General features: G+C 36.9%; 1 protein-coding gene across 2 annotated transcripts; it reads right to left on the bottom strand.

The window, feature by feature from the left end:
* Nucleotides 1–759: 759 nt before the first annotated feature.
* Nucleotides 760–3,394, bottom strand: LOC106755094 (desiccation-related protein At2g46140). 2 transcript variants are annotated; one of them, XM_014637190.2, is made up of 3 exons: nt 3,246–3,394; nt 1,550–2,496; nt 760–1,315 (listed from the first exon to the last, which is right to left on the bottom strand). In XM_014637190.2, the coding sequence occupies exon 2, from the start codon at nt 2,492–2,494 to the stop codon at nt 1,550–1,552; it is 945 nt and encodes a 314-aa protein (XP_014492676.1). In that variant the 5' UTR covers nt 2,495–2,496; nt 3,246–3,394; the 3' UTR covers nt 760–1,315. The 2 variants fall into 2 exon arrangements, with proteins under 2 accessions (XP_014492676.1, XP_014492678.1); XM_014637192.2 differs by having other exon boundaries at nt 1,550–2,503; nt 3,246–3,384.
* Between the last annotated feature and the right edge of the window lie 15,039 nt (nt 3,395–18,433).

Genomic DNA, 18,433 nt, shown 5'->3' on the forward strand with positions numbered 1-18,433 from the left:
GAAATTATGTAATTCAAAATGCATTTTTTATTTTTCATTTCAGTATAATCCAAAACATAAATATTATATTTTGAATGTATATCTCAAAATGTTTTTGGCAAAATGTTTTTGGATTTCCATACCGTAACTCAAAATGAAAAGAAATAAAAATTGAAATTTTAGAGCATATGAAGTACAAAACAAAACTATGAAGGTGGAAGAAGAAACGGCCTTAGAGTAGGTATCATTCTATCCATTATACATGCCTATTTGGTATTAATATATTTTGGAAAGTGTAAGAACATATTTGTATAGCATATATATGTATGTATATCAAATAAACTAAACCTCACTTTCGCGATTATCAAGAATAGCATTCCTATCATAACAATGATTTCTTGCTCTTAACCTCATAGCATGTGATAACTGATCTGACATTCACGAATTGAACGGATAAATGAGCTATTACCATACCACACTCTAGTGAATAACTCACTTCCAATAAAAAGAAAAAACAAAATTAGGATATAAAAATATAAGAAGAAAATGTCAAAGAAAAACTTGTTCAGTTTAAGAATTTCAAGATGATAATCTTTTTGTCTACTAAATTTCCTTATTTATCAGTATTTGATCTCTACTTTAACACAACATATAGGTAAATTTTATCTATAACTTATCTTTCAATTAATAAAAAATAGACTTGGTTATTAATCCAATCTAAAAAGATGAGTGTATTAATAGGTAAAGAGAGCCTCAATTTAAGTATGTATATTCCAAATATTAGTACAATAAAAAAAGTATGCCATTAAATAAAATTCGAACATTACATAATATAGTTTGAATAACATCTACAGAATTACATTGTTGGATTACTTGGGTATTACAATTACACACTATATTTTATAGATGACATCAATTGCAGAACACTATAACACGATCCTCCCTCTGGCCCTTAGGAAAAAGGTACATAATCACAGTTTATGTAGGACTAAAAAAATTAACACATAATTATCCTTTGAGAACGTATCACTGCAGAGTTTTGAATTTCGATCACCAATTACGTACTCAAACGCCAAACCGATATTCACTTAAATAACCAGACATAACCATCATTTCAAACCTCTACTTGAGCTTTAATGCATAAATCACAATCATCAGGGCCCTTAAGTTCATATCCCTTTTGCTTAACTTTCTAATGGACCCCGTAAACTAAATAACAGATACTATACTAATAACTTGCAGCAATTTCTTCTTCATTCCTGTAAAAGAAAAGATTAAAGGCTTAAACTTACAGCACAACAAAATTACTGCAGAAGTAGCAATTTCTTCTTCATTCCTGCAAAAGAAAATATTGAAGGCTTAAATTTACAGCACAACAAAATTACTGCAGAAGAAACACAGAACGAGTAGCTAATCTTCACAGTTAAAGGAATCTCCCTCAAGAGTGATTTGAAAAACAGCCTATAACTTATTTTATTCTTTTTCTTTTTAATAGATGGTTTTCAGAGAACAAAATCTTCACTAAATTCATTTCAGCTTTCCAACAAAATCTAGAGTGAAGTTAACAAACCTAATCATCATCATCATCTCCACCATCTTCCTTCTTCTTCTTGAGCCGGGTAGTACCTCCTTCTTTGCTGATGGGTAATTTCATTGCTCCAAAGGGAGTGTCAACATCAATATGTCCTTTAATAGAGTAACCTGTCCCCCGTCCTCTGATCATGTCCCAAAGTGCAGAGCCAAAATCCTTAGGCCTGAAGGTAATTGGAACATCAATGTCAGTAATCCCAGTTTTGACAAGCTTTGCAGATTTGGAAAGTTCGGCTCCTCCAATGCTAACATCACCAAGCCAGACCTCATAATCAAGTGCATTGAGGCCCAGGTCAAAGTCATTCTTGTTGTCCAACTTCAAATGAAGAATAGCAACCGTCTCTTCAAAAGAAAACCTCTCAAACTGAATTTTGTCGAGATCAACATCAGGCTTGTATGGAATGGGGATTTCTCCATTTTTCTCCAAGGGTAGAGTGAGCCTTCCAAGCACTGGAACATCAACAATGAGATCAACCTTTACCTTGTAAGGAATGATGCTTCCTGGTTTAATATCAGCATAGGTTTTCTTGATGTCATCATAAATCAAAGTAAGCGGAATCTTGACTGTCTCCTCTCCGTGTGCATGAATTGTACCTGAATCTGGTATCAACCCTGAAACTAGTTTCCTTCCATCACTCTCAATCAAGTAGTTTATGTCAATTAGGGGTATTGGCACTGGATTTGGGTTCTTTATGAGAACATCAACAACAAGGTCTACCTTCTGAAGATTGATTGAAGGAATGTGTATCCCTGTAACATCTGCAGTTGGCTTCCCAAATCCAATTGCTTCCTCAATCTTCTCACCAATGTCCGAAATGAAATCCTTCACTGTATCAAGAAATCCACCCTTCCCATCCTCTTCCTTCTTCTTTTCATCATCCTTAGCACCCCTTTCCACCACATGTGGCTTATCAGATGAAGACATGTCTAAATACTCAATGATCAAATAAATAGTTGGGTAATATTTAACAACAAAAGTCAAAGGAAAAGTCAGCTACTAGTCATTGTACATCAATAATATACAGAAGAAAAACTGCAACAATCAGGATCACATCAATAATTTACATACATATTATTCACAAATCACTTTACAGGGTCAAACAGTTGACAACAACGTTTTCTATTTTCACAGTAACAAGCATTTAGGGCATGTTTAATTCTCTTCACACTTTTGCAGTTCTGTTGCCTATTTATACCATACAAAAAACGCTAAAAGTATCAAAATACTTTTTTTTTTGCTAATGTTTGAAGATACAAATTAAAAAAAAATTAAGTGATACTTTTATTTATTTCTGACAATACAAATAGAAATTAAATACAAAAAAAGTAATTTTTGCTTCTTGATCACCAAATATTGCTTAATTTTTTTAGGCATGTTTAATTGTGTTATTATTTATGCACCAAATCCATATCAGGATTACACTGAATTTAATAATTTTGCTTGTCTTGTTCTTTTTTTCCAAATATATTTCCCACTGATCAAGACGAAGGGTACCCAGAACCAAAATTCCAAACCTTAATCAATGATTACATTCCAACACACCAACCAACAAAAATCCAAAACATAAAGTGCACCATGCTTCCAAAACAACCATTCTATAATTGGGTAAAAGGGCGATTTTAACACAGAAAATAAACAGTGAATAGAACGGAAAATAGAGAGAATAGGGAAGTACCTTAGATCAGTGGTGATTGAATTGAAACTTAGGAAAACGGAGAAAGAGAGACAAAGGTCGTTGTGGGAGTAAATAATAAAATGAGAAGAAGATTTGTGAGAGCCATTAGTCCATCAACGGTCACGCTTTTACTAGGATATATGATCAATAAAAGCCGTTGATGGAATTTGTAGCTTTTTTATTCGTATTACCCGATACCGCAGGAAGCGTGTTACGTGTATGGACGATGGCACCTCCCATGATTGAGTTTCCGGAAAACGACGTCGTTATAAGAAATAGAATCCAAAACTGCAATTTTTATTTAGTTTTTCTATATATTAGTATCGATTTGTATTTTAATTTTTACGGTGTATTTATTTAAACAAAATTCATTTTAATCCCTATTGTTATGGAGCCTCAATTGATAAATTTACAAGGATTATTACTTTTTGACACCATAATTTACAAAAGAGATTGAATAACAATTTCAGAGTCTTTTAACTCATAGAAATTGTTTTGGTATAAATTTTGTGGGATTGAGAGACTGACCTGACGGATGTGTCTTTGCCTTCTTTAGTTGTCTATATCGCTCGCTTTCCTACGATCTGGACTGCTCGCTCTTCTTCAGCCTTAATCGTTCAGTGGACTTCGATCTTTAACCGAGGGGGGAGGTACCTGCAATGGCACTCCGACGCTCAAGTTAGGCATGTGATAGAAGAACCTCGGTTCTTAATTGAATGTTTCTAGGTATCAGTGAGGCGTAGGTGGAACGTGAATAGAACGTAAGTGGAACGTACCTAGCTTTTAGCCTTGGTCCTGTATTTATAGGTTATCACAAGCTCAACAAAATATAAACAAACTTACCTTAAACGGTTTACCTGGAAATCCGGTTGGTTGCTCATAAACAACTTTATAAATATCTTTAATCATATATTCTTAATTATTTTATTCTCTGCTGAACTATCAGCCCAATCACTTATACGTTGGCCCAATTGCGGCCCAATATCGTTTAACTTAGTTTGACAAGCGCTGAACCTAGATAGACCGATCGGTCTTGGATGCTAACTGCTCGGCTCCGATATCATACTATACATAATGCCCCCAAGTCCGAGTTAACTGTTCGGTTTGTACGGTGAGGTTAATTGTAGGACTTTGGAATGTCATTCGTCGTGAGGGCTACCTGTTACGCACCGTTTTGTGGCGTCGTTCCAAATCTTTTGGATTTTCTCGCCTCTGGGCAGTTGCAGAGTCCAGAAAGCAGAACCGTAAGATCTTTTTAATCCTACGGTGTAAGTCGCGGGCAATTACGTCAGTTTTTCCCCTTATTAATGCGAAAGGATTTTTGAAATCCCTGGTTTACTCAATCGTCATTTATGCGCCACTTCTTCTCTTTCATCTTCCTCTAGCCTCTTCTCTTGCATTTGCTACCAGGTAACGATGGATCCTTCCAACCATTTAGATTATTCTCCGTCATCTGCTGAAGGAAGGGGGCGAGGTGAAAATGTTGACGCACCAAAAGCTTCTTCGACCTGAGTCCTCCACAAAATCTCCTCTGTGCTTAGTGGCGGAAACGCTTTCCTCTACGGTAACATTGTCGTTAAGGGTCCTGAGAACCTTCCTTCCTCGTCTTCTAGTGGGAGTGAGTGATTTTCATAGTCTTTTTAGCAATAGAGCCATTTTGCAGGATTGGATGAATGATAGTTGCGTCCTTAGGACCTTGGGTTATAGTTCTTGTATAAAATTGACTGCCTGTGGGGAAAATGAGAGAGTCTTTCATGGGAAAGAGGGCTTTGGGACTGACTTCTTCTACATTTATTCTTGCTTATTTTATGATATGTATGTGAGGCTTCCTTTTATCATCTTCAAATGGATGTTCTTCTAGAATTATACTACCAGTCCTTTAACGGGTTCAAGAATAAGTTTTTTAGAATAACCATTACTGAGTCGGGTGTTAACACCCTGGCAAGTGTACCAGATCATATCAAGTAATAAATAAACGGTAAGTTCGAGTATCGTCTCCCAAAGGACTCTTAGGCCTAAATGTTCATGTGATTAATGAAAATCATAAGACTTGAATAAACAATAAATTGAGTTTTAAATGCAAAGCAAGAAATAAACATGTATGCAAAGGTGTTAAGCCCCAGAAGTGTGCCAGATCGTTATCAAGTAATAATAAATGGTAAGTTCAAGTATCGTTTCCCTAAGGACTCTTAGGCCTTAACTTTCATGTAAACCAATTGCATAAGACTTGAGAAAAGAATAAAGTTTTGGTTTTAAATGCAAAAAACAGAATTAAGCATGCAAATGCAGTGAATCAATGGTTGAGGAAAAACTATGGATGAATGGTGTTGTTGGGGTTTACAATTTCATCTTATCCACTCTCATATATCTATTCTTCTTATTTAATTCACTTGTTTATCCAATTGCCATGCAAACTTTCTTGGTCTACCCTCAACCCAATCCCTTGGTGAAAAGAGCCTACTAATAATTACCGGCTTGCTATCCCTTGCCTCCCCTAGTAATTCATAGTGCATAACGAGCAGAAACAAAGTACAATTGATCGTCCTACCCCTGATGGATGGCTTTGAAGGTTCCTACAATGTGCATTTCATTTTTAGCCAAGTGTTTCTTTATTTGCTGCGACATGTTAATTAGTTCACATACTTTGCTTTAGGACTGCTTAGTTTACTATTTTTCGTTTACTTTAATGTTTCCTATTTTGTTCAGTCGTGTTAATTTAACTGTGATGTTAGCCTAGGTTAGTTGGTTGGTCGTTAATAAAATTACTTTGTTTCCATCAGATTCTAGCACTTTAATTGCCATACTGCTGCTCGGATTCTGCTCAATATTTAATCTGTTAAGTGCTTGCGATTAGGTATACGCTTAGTTTCCTACTCGGTGTTTAATCTTCGCTTAGTTGGTTAGACTGTATGGTGTACGACTGATTAGATTTGTGCATTGCATTCGCTTAGTTTGCAATTTTGAAGACCGAATTACCCTTCGCTTAGTTGGCTGATTCGTGTCGGATTTGGATTAGAGTAATGTGTACTTGTCGTTAATCTGTGATTGGAAGCATTGTAATTAAGTTAATGCCCGACCGTCTTCATTCTGTCTTTGAAATCGTTTTTACATCTGTGTTTGCATTTCTGTTTGCATTCGTAATTTAATTTTATTCATCTACATTCAAAAAACTTTTCACAACCCCCCTTCGTGTCTGACCTAATTCTCGAACCCAGTTGGTCCTTGAGAGACGACCTAGGAGTCACTTCCTAGTTATACTGCATTCTTAAATTGCACATTAATTTTGTGTGGGGTGTGATAACAGTTGAAAAACAGTTATTTTCATATGTCATTTTAGACCAAATTACTCCCCTTATTGCTTAGAATGAGCTTAGACTCAAGACAGAGGAAGAAAACTGAAGAAAAGAAGAGTCTAGGAACCGCCTAGCGGCAAAATGCACCGCTAGGTGGTCCAATGCGAGGAGGTGGCACCAAGCGTGGAAGTTGGGCGGATTTGCGATTCGAAGCAAACCGCCGGGCGACATAAGTGTGACGCCGGGCGGTTGTCTGCTGGGCTTGGGCCTGTTTTCTGTGACGCTCCTCAGCTATAAATAGCCCTGTTGCAACTTCAATCTCATTCTTTTGACAGAAGAGGGCGGCCAGACCTAATTTCACTCTCTAGAGAGGATCTCTTGGATGCTTAGGCTCCTTTTCATCTTATCTAGGGTTTGCAATTCCATTCTTCATTCATTTCTCATCTAGGTTCACCATGACAATGGTGAACTAAACCCTTTTGTTGTTGGGGAAAACAATGTAATCTTTTGATACTCTCTTTTATTGAAACTCTTTTTTATTTATATGTTTGTCATATACTTTGATTATCAATTGTTGGGTTCTCATCTGCACTTAAAGTTTTTATCGTTTAACTCATTCGATAACTGTTATTTGTCTTTATTGATTCGGGGACGTCCAGTAATGTCATGAACTAGTGAGTAATTCCTTGATTAAGCAATACCACCTAGGGATAGGGGTAGAACGACCAATTGTTTTTGCTTCTGTTCTATAATGCATTATTAATTGCTAGGGGAGGCTAGGGATAGCAAGCCAGTAATTAGTAATAGGCTCTTTTCGCCGAGGGATCGGGTTAAGGGTAGGCCAAGAAAGTTTGCATAACGATTAGATAACAATGCAATTTAAACAAGAGGAGTAGATAAGAGAGAGAGGATAAGATGAAATTGTAAACCCCCAACAACTCCTTTCATCCATAGCTTTCTTCTCGTTAATTGAATCAACCTCATTGCATGTTTATTTGGTGTTCTTACATCCGCAACAATTAATTTTTCTTTACAAGTCTTATGATTTTAATTCGCATGAACGATAAGGCCTTTCGAGTCCCTTGGAAGAACGATATTGGGTTTTACTGATTATATTACTTGGAACGATCTGGTACACTTGCCAGTGAGTCAACAAGTTTTTAGCGCAGTTGCTGGGGACTCGAGGTTTACTTTTTCAAGTAGTATGGATTGATTGAATTTGACTTGTTTGTAATTATTTATTTTTGTTTTATTTTGTTTAATTTTGTTTTATTCTATTTTTCTATAAAAGTGCTTTTAGGGTTTGTTTCTTGTGTATGCAGGAAACAATACATACTAGAAGCAGAAAAGACCAGCAACCTCTCTTAGAAGGGTTATCAGGAAGGAGGAGAAGGAGAAGCAGACGTCCTTCACGTGAGAGATCTCCCTCTCCTGAAGTTTTCTTGCAGTCTTCACTTGAGATTCCTGCACAAGACGTTGAGGAGATGGCAGACCAACCGCCTCCAAGATGTACACTGGGGAACTCAGCAAACACAGTGGGTCCTCTAAACTTCAACAGTATAACATTGCCATCTGATAATGCAACAAACATGGTGATGAGCCCTGCACTCATCCAGTTAGTTCAGAGCAACCAATTTCACGGGTTTTCAAATGAGAATCCCTATAATCATTTGACCATTTTTGGTGAAATTTGCAATACCGCCAAGATGAATGGAGTTTCGGATGACAGGGTCAGACTCAGCTTGTTTCCTTTCTCTCTTGGAGGAAACGCTAAAGATTGGTTGCATTCATTCCCGGAAGGTACTTTCAGAAATTGGGAGGTTGTGGCAAAGCAATTTGTCACTAAATTCTTTCCACTAACAAAGATTAATCAAGGGAAGCTGGAAATGTCTTCATTCAAGCAAGGAATGGAAGAAACTCTTTGATACGTGGGGCCCAAGCCCAATAAATAAAGACCAACAACCCAACCCAAGGAGAAGGGTAAAAGAGTCATTTCCACAAAGGAAGGGGGTGAGATTAGTAATTAGGGGGTTGCAACTTGGAAACACATGAAGACTTCTTTTTCAGCACATGTATTACGTGCTTATTCTAGAACATACACAACACATTTCTTTGATCTACACGTGGCATTAGATCATCATATTACGACCATCATTGCCACGTTGTAGCTTGATGGATGATTCTATAAATCCATGGCAATTCTCATTGTAAATCACTTTGGAAATTATATGAGAAATCCTTTCTTCTGCTGATGCCAATATCCAGCACGGGAAACTCTCTGCCAAAGTCACTTCTCACGGCCTTTCCCCTCTCCATCTAACTTTCTTCCTCTAGAAGACCATTAGAGCTAGTATCACTCACCATAGGCTCAACCTCCATCACCGATATCCCCCTAAAATCCACCTCTGTATGCTGTTGTCAAACCGCAAGCATTACCTCCGCTGCATCTAATTTAGATTTCATCTTTGGATCACCTTCTAACATCTCTTCCGCTGCCTTCAATATTCATCCATGGCTGGAGCATCTGTATCATTTGGTAATCAGAGCAAGGTTACGCTCCAAATAAGTTCATTCCCTTGATTCCAAACTGTCAATCAATTCCGCACTGTCATAGCTTCATGCGTGTACTGTTTGATTGATTTTTGTTCTGTTTTTCTATGTAAGTGAATGTTTGATTTGTTCACAATCAATAAATGCTAGTTTTATCATTTTAATCGGTGCCTTCTCTTGTTTGAAGTCTCATCCTATCGTTTAATCATTTTCCAGTCGTGTTGAGTCATGTGCAACGTTGTTGTTGTTTTAAAATTGTCAATCAGTTTTTTGACTTTGTTTCAGCGTGAATATTTTTTATTTTAATTGTGTTGAGCATTAGCTAATTCTATGTTGATCATATAAGGCAATGGAGTTTCATCCAGCCTTGATCATTTGAATAAAAGCGATGCCAATAGTGTTTTCAGCAGCAGATCTGTACTGCAACTCTGTTTTTAACATGTTTTTTTTTGCTGGTTTTTACTGATGCACGTTACTGTATCCAGATTTAATGGTTGAACACCTTTTCCAAATCTGTTTGATGATGCTACAAGTATCTAAAGATATTACAACATCTATTCATCACATATTTTCTATTTGAGTAGTTAAATTACTCAAAATCTGGATTAAGAATGTGTTGTTGTCATTGTTATAACCTATAGCTTGGCACCGTGCTAATTGTCCTTGGTTGTGTCATAGGATCTCTAAAATCCACTAGCTTGATTTTCTCAAGCTAGATCTTGAGTTAGGATTCATTATTTTACCAAATTGTTGGTCTGAAAACTTTGCATCCACCAAAACTTACTGTACCGTTCTGCATTTTATTGATTTCTGCATAATTTGGCAACTCAAGTGGTGAAATTGTGCATCTACTATTTTCTGTGCATTGAACACATTTGGACAACTTTATTTGACCATTTAAAATGTGTCTACATTGTTTTTCTGGTCATTCTTCCAACAATGCACAAAATCATCATGCCACTTCCCAATTTTGAGTAAATTTCTCAACTAGTGCAGTCATAATCTAAATTCAATTGTGTTTCCACTGTTTTCTTGATTGAACACTCATATAAAGTGAATTCAAATGTGTCTTCACTGTTCATATGGTCAAATATGCACTTATTCATAGAAAAACCAATTAAACCACTAGATTTTGACCAATTTTGGAAGTGTAGCAGTGGAATTCTGTTGTGATTAATTTCTTGGCTGCATAAATGATTGTACATTATCCTTTTCATCATATAAACATGCTAGAAATCATAAAACATAGAATATTACAGTAGCCTTGCTGTTTTCAAAATTTCCAGCCATCAAAAATAGTGCATACAACTTTGATATGCAGTTTAACTTGAGTTGAGTCTTGATTGGAGTGTTTGGGATTGGCAAGAGCTGGGATAACTTTTCTCTATTCTTTTACTACCATTGTACCTTGCAAGTAAATATTAAAAAGCTAATCATCCCTGCAATCCCTATTGAACCCGTAACAGCAAAGGCAGAAAACTCAATTTCTGCATTCTTTGAGTCATTTCATCGAACAGTTTGCCAAATTTTGTGAAATCATCATCAATTCGTTAAACTGCAACATGTTTTTTTTTTCTTGCTTTTTAAATCCAATCTAGAGCATGTCTTAAGTTCCTTTTGAGTGCTACCTTTGTTCATAGCCTTAATTGCTAGTTTTTCATTGTTTGAAATTCCTGCACTGAAACTGTTTGATCAAATGACAGCAGTGCAACCTGGTTGTGATATTTTGATTAATAGTAGTATCGGTGATGGAGGTTGAGCCTATGGTGAGTGATACTAGCTCTGACGGTCTTCTAGAGGAAGAAAGCTAGATGGAGAGGGGAAAGGCCGTGAGAAGTGACTTTGGCAGAGAGTTTCCCGTACTGGATATTGGAATCAGCATAAGAAAGGATTTCTCATATAATTTCCAAAGTGATTTACAGTGAGAATTGCCATGGATTTATAGAATCATCCATCAAGCTACAGCGTGGCAATGATGGCCGTAATATGTGGATCTAATGCCACGTGTAGATCAAAGAAATGTGTTGTGTGTGTTCTAGAATAAGCACGTAATACATGTGTTGAAAAAGAAGTCTTCATGTGTTTCCAAGTTGCAACCCCTTCATTACTAATCTCACCCCCTTCCTTTGTGGAAATGACTCTTTTACCCTTCTCCTTGGGTTGGGTTGTTGGTCTTTATTTATTGGGCTTGGGCCCCGCGTATCACTCTTGGACAGGCATGGGATAGATTTAAAGGCTTGTTGAGAAAGACCCCAGTCCATGGGTTTGATAAGACCTCATATTTACTTGCTTTCCTTGGAGGCCTACGCACTCAGTCTAAGATGATGTTAGATGCTGCAACTGGAGGCAGTATAAACAGAAAGACTGAGGATGAAGCTTATGATTTGATAGAAATTATGGCTGACAATGAAGAAACACATGGTGTATACGTTGATGATGTTAAAGAATTTTCGATGATACAAAATAATATAATCGCACAGCAGTGGGAGAAAGTGACAAGAACACTTGCTGATTTATCACAGGCAGTTATAGAAGCTTCATTTGCCGCACAAAAGCTTCCTTTCACACCTATTCAGAGAAGTGCAGAATCTGAAGAAACTTTCCAGAGAATTATGAAGAGAAGTGTATTTGTTGTTGATTGCGTGGAGAAAAGTAAAGGGGAAGAAGCATGTGAGATTGTTACTAGAAGCGGGAGAATTTTAAAAGAAAGAGAGGTTGAGAAAAAAGAAAAAGAAAAAGAAAGTGTCGAAGAAAATAATGGTCAAAGGGAGGAGTGTGAGATAGAGAAAAATATGATGAACAAGAAGCAGGAAGAGGAAGCTGAAAAATTTAAAGAGAAGGAGTATGAAAACCCACTGTTGTACCCGAAAATATATTCCAGAAAAGAGAAAGAGAAATAATTCGAGCGTTTTATGGAGATTTTCAAGAAATTGGAAATAACTATGCCATTCTCGGAGGCACTCCAGCAAATACCATCTTATTCAAAGTTTTTGAAAGAAATCATTACGAAAAAAAGAAAGTATGCTAAAAAAGAAACAATTGAGGTAGAAGGGAATTGCAGCGCTATCATCCAAAGGTCATTACCTCCTAAATTACCTGATCCAGGGAGTTTCACTATTCCTTGTACTATTGGAGAGTTAGAGGTTGGGAAAGCTTTGATTGATCTAGGAGCTAGTATAAATTTGATGCCTCTTTCCATGTTCAAAAAGATAAAAGGGTTAGAGATCAAACAAACAAGAATGGTTCTTCAATTAGCAGACAAATCCCTCAACTACCCTTATGGAATTGCTGAAGATGTGATAGTTAAGGTTGATAAATTTGTATTTCCAGTAGACTTTGTTATTATGGAGATGGAAGAAAATGGAGATGCACCTTTGATTCTCGGACGACCCTTCATGAAAAATGCCAGAATTGTCATTGATGTTGAAAAGGGGAAGCTTAAAGTCCAGGTACAAGATGAAGAGGTGAACTTTGATGTGTTTCAAGCAATGTCACATCCCAAAGATGATAAGTCATGCTTTCAGATCGATATTGTGGAAGAACTCTGTATGAAGCAAGGAAATAGAGTTCGTAACGCATCCATGTTAAAAAGGACTTTGATCAACGAATGTGAGGATTTGAACGAAGAGGAGGATAAAATGCAGTAGAAATGTGTTCAGGAATTGGAAACAGGAAAAGAAGTTCCAGCAGAAAAATTCCTTTTTGAACAGATGGAGCTTAAAGAAAAAATTCCAAAAGGTAAGGTTGAACTGAAGGAGTTGCCATCACATTTGAAATATGTGTTTTTGGAAGATAATGCAAGAAAGCCAGTCATTATTAGTACTTCATTATCTCCGGAAGAAGAAGGAAAGTTGGTGGGGGTTCTAAAAGCAAATAAAGGTGCCATAGGCTGGTCAATTGTTGATCTCAAAGGTATAAGTCCAACTTATTGTATGCATAGAATTTTGATTGAAGATGATTATAAGCCTGTAGCTCAACCACAAAGGAGACTTTATCCTGTCATGAAAGAAGTTGTGAGAAAGGAGGTTTTGAAGCTGTTAGAAGCAGGAATTATTTATCCTATTTCTGATAGCCAATGGGTGAGTCCAGTTCAAGTCGTACCAAAGAAAGGAGGGATGACTGTCATTCATAATGAAAAGAATGAGCTTATTCCTACAAGGACAGTCACTGGGTGGCGGATGTGCATTGACTACAGGAGATTAAATACAGCCACCCGGAAAGATCATTTTCCCTTACCTTTTTTGGATCAAATGTTAGAAAGATTGGTTGGACAAGCTTATTATTGCTTTCTTGATGGATATTCTGGATATAACCAAATAATGGTGGACCCTGAAGATCAAGAGAAAACAACTTTTACATGTCCATTTGGTATATTTGCATACAAAAAGATGTCGTTTGGGTTGTGTAATGTTCCAGCCACATTTCAGAGGTGTATGCAAGCAATCTTTGCTGAATTCATGGAAAAGAGCATCGAAGTCTTCATGGACGATTTTTCAGTTTTTGGGGATACCTTTCAAAGATGTTTGACCAACTTGGATGTTGATGAAGGTTGAACAACAATTATTTTCATATGTCATTTTAGACCTAATTACGCCCTTTGCTACATAGAATGAACCTAGAATCAAGCAAAACTCAATAAATGAGTTTGTAGAGAGTCAAAAGTTGTTTTTAGCGATATTATGCTTGTTTTGCATTGTTTTGTAGCTATTTTGAGGGAGTAAAGAATGAAGCTGAAGATAAAGGTCGTAGACTCACGAAAAGAGAAGAAAATTGAAGATTTGAAGAGTCGACGAGGAGTAGACACTGGCCTTGGTGCTGGGTGATTTGGAGGCTTTTGAGAAACCGCTGGGCGGCGGCGATTACCACCGGATGGTTTGGAGGCTTTTGGGAAACCGCCAGACGCCACACTGAAACCACCGGGCGGTGGTCCGCTGGACTTGGGCCTCTTTTCTGTTGCGCTCCTCACCTATAAATACCCCTATTTCGAGTTCAGAGTCATTCTTTTGACAGGGGAGAATGACCAGACCTAATTTTGCTCTTTGGAGAGGATCTCTTGGATGCTAGGTTCTTTTTCATCTTTTCTAGGGTTTGCATTTCCATTCATCTTCCATTTTTCATCTAGTTTCACCATGTCTATGGTGAACTAAACCCTATTGTTGTTGGGGGAAACAATGTAATCTTTTGATACTCTCTTTTATTGAAACTCTGGATTATTTATATGGTTTCCATATGTTTGATTGTTAATTGTTGGGTTCTCATCTGTGCTTAATGCCTTTATCGTTTAACTCATTCGATACGGGGACGTATAGTAATGTCATGAACTGGTGAGTAATTCCTTGATTTTGCAATACCACCTAGGGATAGGGGTAGGACGATCAATTGCGTTTAACTTCTGCTCTATAATGCTGTATTAATTGCTAGAGGAGGCTAGGGATAGCAACCCAGTAGTTAATATTAGGCTCTTTTTGCCGAGGGATCGGGTTAAGGGTAGGCTAAGAAAGTTGCGTGACAACCAATTAATCAAACTAATAATTCAAGAGGAGTAAATAAGTGAGAGTGGATTAGATGAAATTGTAAACCCCCAACAACTCCATTCATTCATTGTTTTCTTTTGTCAATTGAATCATTCTCTTTTGCATGTTAATATTTTTGTTCTCAAATCAAATTAATTATTTTTATTTTCAAGTCTTATTATTTTAATTCACGCGAACGAGAAAGCCTTTCGAGTCTCTTGGGAAAACGATACTTGGTCTTACCATTTTTATTACTTGAACGATTTGGTACGCTTGCCAATTCGTTAACAGATGCCGTTCTCAAACGATGTGTTCAAACAAATCTTGTTCTGAATTGGGAGAAATGTCATTTCATGGTTACAGAAGGTATTGTGTTGGGCCACAAAATTTCTGCCGAGGGGATTGAAGTTGATAAGGCAAAGGTTGAGGTGATTGAAAAACTCCCACCACCAACGAATGTGAAAGGATTTCGGAGTTTCCTTGGTCATGCCGGATTTTATCGACGATTTATTAAGGATTTTTCAAAGATTGCAAAGCCTTTAAGTAATTTTCTTGTTAAAGAGACACCATTTGTGATGAGTCCTGAATGTTTGCAAGCTTTTGATATTTTGAAGAAGAGATTGATTTCTGCTCCTGTGATCGTGGCTCCAGATTGGGATAAAGAGTTTGAACTTATGTGCGATGCTAGTGACTATGCCATAGGCGCTGTGTTGGGACAGAGAAGAGAAAAGGTATTTCATGCTATTTACTATGCTAGTAAAGTGTTGAATGAAGCTCAACTGAATTATGCTACTACTGAAAAAGAATTTTTGGCCATAGTTTATTCCCTGGAGAAATTTAGATCTTATTTCATTGGACCTAAAGTGATCATTTATACGGATCATGCGGCTATAAAGTATTTACTGACAAAACCTGATTCGAAGCCTCGATTGATTAGATGGGTGCTTCTGCTACAAGAATTTGACATCGAGATTCGTGACAAAAAGGGAAGTGAAAATGTTGTTGCTGGTCATTTATCCCGGTTAGTCAATGATGAAGTAACAAGCAAGGAGAAAAAAATCTGGGAATCATTTTTAGATGAAACTCTTTTATATATTCAGCAAAGACCCTGGTTTGGTGATTTAGCTAACTTCAAACCGCAAGTGTTATTCGTGAAGGATTTAACTGGCAACAGAAAAAGAAGTTTTTACATGATGCCGAACAATTCATTTGGGATGATCCATATTTGTTCAAGATAGGAGCAGACAATCTTTTAAGGAGATGTGTAACTAGAGCAGAAGCAGAAGATATTTTGTGGCATTGTCACAATTCTCCTTACGCAGGTCATTATAATGGAGAATGCACTGCCGCAAAAGTTCTACAAGCAGGATTTTATTGGCTGACTTTGTTTAAAGATGTCCATAATCATGCTCGGAGCTGCGACAATTGCCAAAGGACAGGGACTATCTCAAGGAGGCATGAGATGCCATTGCTGGGCATTCTGGAAGTTGAAGTTTTTGACTGTTGGGGTATTGACTTTGTGGGACCATTTCCTCCGTCATTTAATAATGAATATATTTTGGTAGCTGTTGATTATGTGAGTAAGTGGGTTGAAGCTTTAGCATGTCCTAAGAATGATTCTAACACGGTGATCAAATTCCTAAAAAGACAAATCTTTTCACGTTTTGGAACTCCCAGGGTTCTCATCAGTGATGGGGGATCTCACTTTTGTAATGCTCAGCTAGCTAAGGTACTTAAACATTATGGGGTAAAATATAAGGTGATTGCACCTTATCATCCACAGACAAATGGCCAAGCTGAAGTTTCTAACAGGGAAATCAAAAGAATTTTAGAAAAGACTGTCACTTTTTCAAGAAAAGAGTGGTCACAGAAGTTAGACGATGTTCTCTGGGCATATAGAACTGCCATGAAAACTTCTATGGGGTTATCGCCTTTTCAGTTGGTCTATGGAAAAGCATGTCATTTGCCAGTTGAGATGGAGCATAAAGCTTTGTGGGCTTTGAAGTTTTTGAATCTTGATCCTAATAATGCTTAAAGCAAACGAAGCAACCAGCTACTTGAACTTGAAGAAATGCGGCTGCATGCCTATGATTCATCCAGGACTTACAAGGATAAGGTGAAATTTTATCATGACACGAATCTGATTAAGAGAACTTTCCATCCAGGGGATTTGGTTTTATTATTCAACTCACGGCTAAAGCTGTTCCCCGGGAAGCTGAAATCAAAATGGTCGGGACCTTTTGTGGTGAAACGTGTATTCCAAAATGGAGTAGTGGAATTAGAGCATTCAATTGATGATGATCAACAGCGGAGCTGGATAGTGAATGGCCAAAGGCTCAAACACTATATGGGAGGAGATGTCGAGCAATTCGCCTCAGTAATGATGTTGGTGAACCCTTGAGGTTTGGGTCAGGCTTGTGACATTAAACAAGTGCTACTAGGAGGCAACCTAGATTCTCTCTCTTTTGTTTTTGCATTTTGAATTTTTAGAATAGGTTAAATTTTATTTTTAGTGTGTATGTTTGGCCTAAATACTTTTCTGACAATGTTTGATTGACTAATTTGCATGATGAGCTTATTTGATGATGACTTGATGTGGATGATAATTGAGTTTTGTTTCATGTTGATATTCAGTGAAACAGATGTATAGTAAATAATGATTGTGGTTATGATGCTAAGCAGGGTGTATGTATGAATATTATTGTGTGAGAAAGCATGTTGTGTGAGGTATTGAGCTCTAGAGTTCTTATTATTATATGTATTGTTCACAGGAAAACATGAATGATATTGCCTGAATTTTGATGATTGAATGAATTGCATGTGAATGTCATATGATCAAGGCCATTTTTGAAAACCCTTCTCTAGCCAAATTTTCACCCACAATGCTTGAAATATTATACCCTTTTTGAACCTTAGCCTTAAATAGGATGTGAACCCTTGATTTGAAATTCTTTACCTTGAGTTGGGTTGAGCTTAACTGTATGTGTTGAAAAGGTTCAAGTTTGGGGTTGTATGAGGGAAATTAAAAGGCAATTGAAAAGCATTGAGCTCAAATGTTGAGAAAGAAAAATGCATGAGAAAAGAAAAGAAAAGAGAAAAGCTTGAAGATGAGCTCAATGTAAAAATAAAAGAAAAGGGAAGAAGTTGGGAAATAAGTGAGATTGGTGAGGAAGAGAGTTGTGCTTAAATGTTGAATATTATGGTAGCTCTCTTAACGGAAGGATTTTGCTTTCCAGAAAAACCAATTTTTCTTGTTAAGCCAACCCCATTACAAGCCTTGGAAAAGTCCTTTTGATGACATTTGCATGTGATGATTTTGATTGTTTGAAATGAATGGCAATTTTATTTCATGTGACTTGTGAATGATAGAGAGTTGGAGTGACACCCTAAACACTTGAATGATTGACTGAAACACTTGCTTGGAGAGATTTGTTAATTTTCATGAGTGCATTCTTGCTTAGTGGATTGGTCATTCATAATGTGTAACAACTGTTGTGAAATCTGTGGACTGAACTGGATTGAAAGCATGCATGCATCTTGATTTAGCTTCACTAAAGGTTTGAAATTGAGTAGCTTTTGTCACGTACCTTAGGAGTGTTGAATCATTGGATGAAATAGTAGAAAGCCAAGCTCTGTTTTGTTTGCTGTTTTGTTTTGTTTGCTTGAGGACAAGCAAAGTTCTAAGTTTGGGGTTGTGATAACGGTTGAAAAAAAGTTATTTTCATATTCATTTTAGACCAAATTACTCCCCTTATTGCATAGAATGAGCTTAGAATCAAGCAAAACTCAATAAATGAGTCAGTTGAGAGTCAAAAGCTGTGTTTAGTGATAT

The sequence above is a fragment of the Vigna radiata genome, unplaced genomic scaffold (assembly GCF_000741045.1).
Source record: "Vigna radiata var. radiata cultivar VC1973A unplaced genomic scaffold, Vradiata_ver6 scaffold_262, whole genome shotgun sequence".
Lineage (NCBI taxonomy): Eukaryota > Viridiplantae > Streptophyta > Magnoliopsida > Fabales > Fabaceae > Vigna > Vigna radiata.

What these genes read in the sequence shown, in the direction of transcription:
- LOC106755094 (XM_014637190.2), bottom strand. Translation starts at nt 2,494, where the DNA reads ATGTCTTCATCTGATAAGCCACATGTGGTGGAAAGGGGTGCTAAGGAT.